This window comes from Babylonia areolata, chromosome 11, assembly GCF_041734735.1.
Source record: "Babylonia areolata isolate BAREFJ2019XMU chromosome 11, ASM4173473v1, whole genome shotgun sequence".
Taxonomy (NCBI): domain Eukaryota; kingdom Metazoa; phylum Mollusca; class Gastropoda; order Neogastropoda; family Buccinidae; genus Babylonia; species Babylonia areolata.
Window position 1 is genome coordinate 21,162,959 of NC_134886.1, and position 10,000 is coordinate 21,172,958.

Consider the following 10,000-nt stretch of genomic DNA (forward strand, 5'->3'; position numbering starts at 1 on the left):
GTGGGATTTCAAGAAGAGATGCGTACTGACATATGACCTGTGTACGGGTTTCTCGTCGGCTTCGTTGATAATGTTCATCGTGATGTCCACGTCACTTCCCGGCTCGAAGACAATGTCGTTTCCGGGTTCCGCGTTCATGTGGATGTCGGGGAAGAGGGTCTGGTCTGTGGAGCCTTTGTGCAGCACCAGATTTACGTAGAGGTACTGGTGGCAAAGCGTCAACCCGACGCCTAAACTGACGTTGTCGCTGATGTTGGATTTGTGCCTCACAGCAGTGACGACACCAAAGTCAGCGTTCTCCATTGGCTGTTCTGTCTTGTTGCCTGTGACCATAGTGACGTTGTAGTTACTCTTTCTGTGTGTTTCTGAATCACTGTCTGTCTGTCTGTAAATCTCCTTCTTCTTCTTCTTCTGCATTCGTGGGCTGCAACTCCCACGTTCACTTGCATGTACACGAGTGGGCTTTTACGTGCATGACCGTTTTTACCCCGCCATGTAGGCAGCCATACTCCGCTTTCGGGGGTGTGCATGCTGGATATGTTCTTGTTTCCATAACCCACCGAACGCTGACATGGATTACAGGATCTTTAACGTGTGTATTAGATCTTCTGCATGCGTTTACACACGAAGGGGGTTCAGGCACTAAGCAGGTCTGCACATATGTTGACCTGGGAAATCGTAAAAATCTCCACCCTTTACCCACCAGGCGCCGTCACTGTGATTCGAACCCGGGACCCTCAGACTGAAAGTCCAACGCTTTAACCTCTCGGCTATTGCGCCCGTCGTCTGTAAATCTCTCTCTCAATCATTCCCTGGCTAAAGTAATACAATGCAATGCAATACAACACAAACCAATGCACTGCATCAGAATACACCACAGTCAGACAACCCGACACGACACGATACGATACGTTAGGATGCGACACACTACAATTCAATCCAGATACACCGAAGTTAGTCACAGTCACTTACCATCAATATAGATAAACACCCGGGGCTGTTTTGTGGCAGAATAGCACACAGTCACTATGTACGATGTCTCTGTCTCCTCCTTCATCACCTTCGTCACCAACAGCTGACCGCTTGCCTGTGAAATACAGTGGTCAAGCAAACACTCCACACATTGCATCGTTTGGGGAAAGGCAGGTAAAGAGCAGTCAAAAGTAACCCACCTACATATTTGTTTGTATGTGAGAAATATGTAGGAAAGGGGCTGATCAATGTCATCCATAAAGAAACATGAAAGGAAAAAGTAAAGTATCATCATCTAAATAATGCTTTTATCCGATAACAATGCAGAAACATAGCAGTAAAATATCATCCTTGGAGAAAAATGCAGGGAAAAAATGTAAAAAAGATCCTCCTCTAAATATTGGTTAGTTTAGCAGAAAAAAGTAAATGGTCACCCTCTAATTATTGGTTAGTTTAGCAGAGAAAAGTAAAAGGTCACCCTCTAATTATTGGTTAGTTTAGCAGAGAAATGCAGGGGAAAAAAGTAAAAGGTCACCCTTTAATTATTGGTTAGTTTAGCAGAGAAAAGTAAATGGTCACCCTCTAATTATTGGTTAGTTTAGCAGAGAAAAGTAAAAGGTCACCCTCTAATTATTGGTTAGTTTAGCAGAGAAAAGTAAAAGGTCACCCTCTAATTATTGGTTAGTTTAGCAGAGAAAAGTAAAAGGTCACCCTCTAATTATTGGTTAGTTTAGCAGAGAAAAGTAAATGGTCACCCTCTAATTTTTGGTTAGTTTAGCAGAAAAAAAAGTAAAAGGTCACCCTCTAATTATTAGTTAGTTTAGCAGAGAAATGCAGGGAAAAAATAAAATGTCACCCTCTAATTATTGGTTAGTTTAGTAGAGAAAAGTAAAAGGTCACCCTCTAATTATTGGTTAGTTTAGCAGAAAAAAATAAAAGGTCACCCTGTAATTATTGGTTAGTTTAGCAGAAAAATCCAGGAAAAGAGGGGTGAAAAATTGTCCTCTAAACACTGCTTTTTTTGCTTTTTTTTTCAAGAGAAAAGTGCAGAAAAAGAACTGTAAATCTTTATCCTCGAGAAAAGAAATGGGGCAAATTAAAGATTATCACCATCTATATTGTTTTGCTTAGGACAGAATGAAGTTAAAAATCAGTGAGATATCACTCTTCTGCAGTTTTGTTTGTTTAGGAGAAAATGCAGGAAAATAGCAGTAAATCATCATTCTGTAAACATTGCTCTGTTTCTGAAGACATGGAAAGAGGAGAGTAATTTTTTCTCTTTTTTTTTTTTTCTGCCCCATCATCTGCACCGTTTCAGTCACATTACTCCCACGCCGCTCATTTAGATTTCCCCATACACGGACACACCCGGGTTCGTCCGTCGCAGTTCCAGCGTCGGCAGTCCACAGGGAACTATCGATGTTAGATCGCCAGGAGCCTACACACCAGAGGAGACCCTGCACTGCTGCTGAGTCACTTCGGTGATGCCTGTTCTGTTTTAACGTACTTAGGACACCACCTACTAAGCTCCCTACTAACGACAATAATGGCTTAGTCGCGGAGCCAGACTGAGTGAGCGTCCCTCCCAGAGTGGAGACCGCCACCACGTCCCTCAAACAACAGCCCCCCATAAATCTGCTGACAATGACGACATTGACAGGACAGGAGAGTAAAATATCATCCTCTAAACACTGCTTTACTTTGGATAAAAATACTGGATATATATATAGCAGCTGATCATCATTCTCTGAAATTACTCTTTGTATCGGAGATAAGATGCTGGGAAAGACCAGTGAATTGTGAGGAGAATTGTTACCGGCATGGAAGCATGGAAGAAACCAGTAGTGAAAATAAGTTTACATCAACATTGCCTCATCCACGGAAAGTGTAAGAAAAGTAATGATCATGCAAAACACAAGGAACTAACGAAAAATGTGATATACTAGGTGCATTTCCCCCCCCTGTCTTTATTTGATGCAGATCTCGGATCACGTACCTGTTGTGGAGGACAATTATGTGCTGGTCCACGCGTCATCTCAGTGGTGCTGGCTGCCTCGGACACAGATGATGCAGTTGTTGCAGATGGCTGTGGTGTGATGTGAGCGGCTCTGAGTTCCTCACACACCCCTTCAAGGTCGTGCAATACCTGTGGAATGAGGAGATGATGGTGATGATGATGATGATGATGATGATGATGGTGATGGTGATGATGATGGTGGTGATGATGGTGGTGGTGATGATGATGGTGATGATGATGATGATGATGATGATGATGATGATGATGATGATGATGATTATGATGGTGATAATGATGATGATGGTGATGATCGCTATGATGATGGTGATGATGATGATGATGATGGTGATGATGGTGATGACGGTGATGATGATGGTGATGATGACGACGACGATGATGACGACGACGACGACGATGATGATGATGATGATGGTGATGATCGCGATGATGATGGTGATGATGAGAATTAGGCTAATGATAATGATGATGATGATGGTGATGATGATGATGATGATGACGACGATGTTTATGATGATTACAGTTCATACTGAAGGACGAAACGATGATGGTGGCGGCGGCGGTGGTAGCAATGGTGCTAATGATGATCTTGATGATTGGCACTGACTGACACGAGGATGGCACACCTGATGATGATGATGATAATGATGATGATGATGATGACGATGATGACGACGATGTTGACAATGATGACGATGACAATGATGATGATGATGACGATGACGATGATGATGATGATGACGATGATGATGATGACGATGATGACTATGACGATGACGATGATGACGATGACGACGACGACGGTGATGATGATGATGATGATGGCGATGATGATAATGATTATGATTATGATGATGATGATGACGACGATGACAATGATGACGATGATGACGACGACGACGATGATGATCATGATTATGATTACGACGACGATGATGATGACGACGACAATGGGTTTAACAGTTCTAAATACGGTCGTGGTGCTGATGATGGTGTTAGCGATGATAGTGGCGCTTCATTCAATGATGATGATGTGTCGTTGTTATTGTCATTTCTCCACATCATGAAATGAAAGTAACACAAACCCTTTGTTCCAATGGTAGCGGTGGAACAGTATGGAGAGATCGTGAGATGCTTTTCTTATTGCGTTTCAAGAAATGTCACTTTGAAATCTGTATGTAGAAAGATAACTTGATAAATTTCAGATATGAAAAACAACAACAAAAAAACAAAAACCAACAACAGAAAAGCAAGCACAAATGCGGCACATGTTTTTGTTTCACTTTTGTTTGATCTTTCCTTTAGGAAAGGCACAACAATAACTTGAATAAATAAATGCATCGATAACTGTTGAAGCGGGGGATGGATGGAGGGGGTGGGGATGGGGGTGGGGGGGAAGGGGGGCACACAGTCAGACAGAGTGAAAGACAAACAAGCAAACAAACGCAACCACACAAGGACATACTTGTGTAGACCTGACAAAAGGTCTAATACAGACACACACCTCAAGAGGGTGTTGAAAAGACCGAAGAGACTCAGTCACTTCTGAACAAGCATGTCTCTTTGTCTCCAGTTGATCCCATTTGCAGATGATTCTTTCCAGAAAAGACCGAAGAGACTCAGTCACTTCTGAACAAGCATGTCTCTTTGTCTCCAGTTGATCCCATTTGCAGATGATTCTTCCCCATCACCATCACAGGGGAATGCAGTAAACGGTCTGTGAAATGCCCAAGTAGCATTCTTCTGCTGGCTCGTCGGCTTAGCTGGCATGAAATTGAACTGTAGGGCCTGTCAGCTCTGTCCGAGGCTGGGGTATATAGTATATGTATATGTGTGTATGTAAGTTTGTATAATATATATATATATATATATATATATATATATAATGTTTCTCTCTCTCTCTCTCCCTCTCTCTCTCTCTCTCTCTCTGATGGTACATTCAGACTGATAATCCTGCTGCTCCTCGCAAATGCATGCATCAATGATATTAATAAATATGACAGTTTGTAAGAGGAAGGTGCTAAAGTTTAGTGGAACTGAGAACTACACAAGTAACAATAAAATGACTGTAGGAGTATTCGTTGCTTCTTTTTCTTCTTCTTCTTCTTATTTTTATTTTTTCTTTCTTCATAATTTTTTGCGATTTCCTTGAAAACCCTTATAACCGTTATAATTCAGGCAGACAGAAGAAAGACAGACAGACAGACACACACACAAACAGACAGACAGACAGACAGACAGACAGACAAACAGACAGAGAGCCCTGTGTGGCTCACCATGTGCGCACGGTCCTCAGAAGAGACTTTCATCAGATGGGACACTTTCTCCTCCAGCGAGGTCAGTCTGTCCAGTATGGCCACCAGATGACCGGAAATGTCCTGTGCATGGCATCCTTTTCCAGTCTCTTTGTGTGTAAATCTTTTTCGTTCTTATTTTTTCTACTCGTTGCACATACATTCATTTATCTATTCACTCATTCATTTAATCCTTCTGTTTTTGTTTGTACAAAGTTAGTGAAGTAGTAGCTACGTATCAAATGCGTAAATAAAGGGTATATGTAATGGTCCGGTGTGTTTGTGTGTGTGTGTGTGTGTGTGTGTGTGTGTGTGTGTGTGTGTGTGTGTGTGTGCGCGCGCGCGCGTATGTGTGTGTGCGTGTGTGTGTATATGTGTGCCTTTCTATATTTTCCCATGAAAAACGTTTCTTTGTTAAAGCATCAATTTTACGAAATTGTTTTATTTATTCACTTATCTATCTATGTATCTATCTATCCCTCTATCTATCTGTCTATCCGTCTGTCTGTTCATCTATCTATATATCTATCTACCTATCGTTTTCATTCATTTATATATTGTGTTCATCCATTTAGTAAAATGTTTATATTGTCCCTTTACTTTCTTTTCTTCTTCTTACCTTTCAGTCTGTCTATTTATCTGTCTATCTCTGTCTGTTTAGTTCCTTGTCTTTACATCAGTCTATCTGACTATCGAATTGTCTATCAACCTGTCTGTCTATCAAGTCACTTCAAGTCCAATCGAGTCAAGGACACGTTATTGTCTCAGTGAGTAACTGGAATATAATAATACTGTCTACATGTGAGAAGAGAGAGAGAGAGAGAGAGAGAGAGAGAGAGACAGACAGACAGACAGACAGAGAGATAGAGAGATTAGACAAAAAGACAGAGAGAGGCAGAGAGAGACAGAGAATAGACGAGAGAGAGAGAGAGAGAGAGAGAGAGAGAGAGAGAGAACGGCGAACAACAGAAACAAACAAGTCATTACAGACAAGTGCAACAACAGTCTCCAACCTGACCCTCCCCGGACAGAGCATCAGTCCTGTTGCTGATCGCCCGCCGTGAAGCCTCTTCCGCCAAAGTCGGGCGCCACATCAACACGCCCAAGGCAGCCCAGATGATCCTGTACCACACGCGCATTGTCTTTTTCGTTGACACTGTATATTTGACTAGCTCCTGAGTTGACGAAGTGGTTGCAACTCTCGTGGACAGTTGACTGAGAATGAGGGATAGATTGTAGTTGTTGCATTTTTGAAGCCAATTTGCTGGTTGCGTAAATGTCAGGTCTTTTACGTGCTTTCGAAAGCTGCAGGGTGGAGAGAGAGAGGGTGGGGGATAGAGGGAAAGAGAGAGAGGGGGGGGGGGAGAGGGAGAGACGGAGAGACGGTGGAGAGAGAGAGAGGGGGGAGAGAGAGAGGGAGAGACGGAGAGACGGTGGAGAGAGAGAGAGAGGGGGGGGGGAGAGAGAGAGGGAGAGAGAGAGAGACGGAGGAGAGAGAGAGGGGGGGAGAGAGAGAGGGAGAGACGGAGGAGAGAGAGAGAGGGGGAGAGAGAGAGGGAGAGACGGAGAGACGGAGAGACGGAGGAGAGAGAGAGAGAGAGAGGGGGAGAGAGAGAGGGAGAGAGAGAGGGAGAGAGAGAGAGGGAGAGAGAGAGGCATAGCAGACATAAAGACAGAGAGAAAGGGGAAGCATAGAGAAAGACAGACTGACAAATACAGAGACAGAGAAAATAAAAAGAAAAAAAGACAGAGATAATTATAATCACACACACACACACACACACACACACACACACACACACACACACACACACACACACACACACACACACGTTCAGAAAAAGACGCACGCAGACACACATAATAACTCCCCCACCTCTCTCTCTCTCAGATACCTCTCTCTCTCCCTCTCTCTCTCTCTCTCTCTCTCTCTCTCTCTCTCTCTCTCTCTCTCTCTCTCTCTCTCTCTCTCTCTCTCTCAAATACCCTCTCTCTATTTCGGCAGTCTCTCTCTCTCTTTTCAAAGTGTCTCTCTCTCTTTCTCAAATACCTCTCTCTCTCTCAAATACCTCTCTCCCTTTCTCTTTCAAATACACCCCCCCCTCTCTCTCTCTCTCTCAAATACGCCTCCCCCCTCTGTCTCAAATACCTCTCTCTATCTCTCTCTCAAATACACCCCCATCTCTCTCTCTCAAATACCACTCGCTCTCTCCCTCTCTGTCTCTCAAATACCTCTCTCTCTCAAATATCTATCTATCTATCTATATCTATATCTATATATATATATATCAAATGCCTCTCTCTCTCTCTCATATACACCCTCTCTCTCTCTCTCTCTCTCTCTCTCTAATGCACGCCTCTGTTTGTTTGAGTGTGACTTTTGGCATTTTGTGATTAAATCAAGGTGTAGGTTGTGTGAAGTAGGTTTTATTAATGCTTTTCGACAACGTTTAACGGATTGCAGAACGCAGGAATGGAACCAGCATAATTCTACCAGTGATAGATTCGGCGGTTTATAATCATTGAGAACATTTTATGTTTCGTATGTCATGAAACCATATTTGCTTCTGAATTTGGGTAAGCATCTAAAATACATCATAACACGGTTTAGACCAGGTATTAAGATGTACATCGATTTGAAATACAACAAGGTAAAAGACTCTGATTTGGTATTCCCAATGTGTAAACTGTCTAAAGAAGATGAAGTGCATTTTGTTCGTTTTTGTGAAGCACTTAAAGAAATTAGAGATGCATTTATTCGACCCATATATTATTGACAACTTTGTCTCTTTAAGTTGACTTTACTGATATTCAGTACTCAGTGACTTATGTCGTGCGACACCTGTCTTTGTATTTATATAAAGCTTTTCTTCTTCTTCTTCTTCTTCTGCGTTCGTGGGCTGCAACTCCCACGTTCACTCGTATGCACACGAGTGGGCTTTTACGTGTATGACCGTTTTTACCCCGCCATGTAGGCAGCCATACTCCGTTTTCGGGGGTGTGCATGCTGGGTATGTTCTTGTTTCCATAACCCACCGAACGCTGACATGGATTACAGGATCTTTAACCGGTGCGTGTTTGATCTTCTGCTTGCATATACACACGAAGGGGGTTCAGGCACTAGCAGGTGTACACATATGTTGACCTGGGAGATCGTAAAAATCTCCACCCTTCACCCACCAGGCGCCGTCACCGTGATTTGAACCCGGGACCCTCAGATTGACAGTCCAACGCTTTAACCACTCGGCTATTGCGCCCGTCTATATCACTCACTCACTCACTCATTCCCTCGACCGCTGGGGTCGTTGGGGGGACATGAGGAAGATGTCATAGCTCGCCACGCCGTTCTGTTGGCAGCTGTCGTGAGGAGATCTGGCATCGTCATTTTGGTCCATTCCTTGACGTTGTCAGACCAGCTTTTTTTCTGCCACCCCCGTCTGCGCCCTCCCTCAACAGTCCCTTGCAGGATGGTTTTGGAGAGGGTGTCATGTCGTATGACGTGACCAAACCATGCCATCTTCCGTCGTTTGACAGTCGCCAGCAGTGGCCCGTCTATATAAAGCTTTTTAAATATCGGGACATTGTTACATCTCAACGCTTATGACTGATATAGTATTTCCATTGTTGTATTCAGTGTTGATGATTTTGGTTTCCATATTCATAAATGATATGACAATTATTGTTTTATCTGTTCATATTCCCCTTCACGAAGGGTGTTGGCCTCAAATGAATCGACCATCTCAGTCTCAGTCTCAGTCAGTCAGTCAGTCAGTCTGTCTGTCTCTCTGTCTCTGTCCCCCTACCCTTCTCTATCTAAGATGCATGTCTACCTATCGACTGGAGTACTAGAGGGAGATAACTGTTTAAAACTCGTGGGATAACTGTCAGATATTGCACTCCCTTCTCCAGTTGCTTCCCGTGCCTGCCTGCCTGCCCGCCTGCCTGTCCGTCTGTCTGTCTGTCTGTTTGTCTGTCTGCATGTCTGTTTGTCTGTCTGTCTGTCTCTGTCTCTGTCTCTCTCTCTGTCTCTCTCTCTCTCTCTCTCTCTCTCTCTCTCTCTCTCTCTCTCTCTCACACACACATAAAACTTGACGTTCAAAACTTCGACAAACTAGCATTGAGCCATATGCCGCATCAACGGATACTTTTTTTCTTTCTTTTTTTTAAAGTATATTATACAGGTTCTGGCAAAACTTTGATGCGGTATGTCGGCTATTGCTGTGTCAGTATTCGATACGATATGGAACAGATGCTTATATCACAGATTGACATAAGTTTACAGTTGGGCCAACAGCAATGTGAAAGCTGGATTATCAATGCCGGGTCCATTGCAACAGGAAATCATTTACAGCTTAGTCTCATTGTGAAGGACAATGACTTTCAAACTAGGAGGCAAAATTGCACTGGCTCTTAGTGCTGCAGCCTTGGGGGCTAGTTGGCCTTTGGGAACCATCCCAACGCCAACTGTCCTAAAACCCTCTTGGTCGAGATAGTGGGGATGTAACATGGGCAATCACTCTGCGCTATAACCAAATTCTAGCCCAGATAGTCGGGACAGCAGTTACCTCCTCTGCAGTTCTGATGGTCATTGTCGGACACGACTGAAGAATGGGAGGAGAGAAGGGAGGAAAGAAGGAAGGAAGGAAGGTAGAAGGGAAGGAAGGTAGAAGGGAAGGAAGGAAGGTAGAAGGGAAGGAAG

General features: G+C 43.5%; 1 protein-coding gene across 2 annotated transcripts in view; it reads right to left on the minus strand.

Annotated features, from left to right (window-relative positions):
- Positions 1-10,000, minus strand: part of LOC143287597 (uncharacterized) — a 45,566-nt gene that overhangs the window by 5,921 nt on the left and 29,645 nt on the right. The window contains exons 2-6 of one of the 2 annotated variants that reach the window (XM_076595706.1): positions 6,315-6,516; positions 5,284-5,385; positions 2,969-3,118; positions 973-1,087; positions 1-323 (exon numbers count right to left, since the gene is read on the minus strand). The exon at positions 1-323 is cut by the window's left edge and continues 396 nt beyond it. In XM_076595706.1, the coding sequence (XP_076451821.1) occupies positions 1-323; positions 973-1,087; positions 2,969-3,118; positions 5,284-5,385; positions 6,315-6,516 (892 nt within the window). The remainder of the gene's footprint in view (positions 324-972; positions 1,088-2,968; positions 3,119-5,283; positions 5,386-6,314; positions 6,517-10,000) is intronic. The other variant, XM_076595707.1, reaches the window with a different exon arrangement.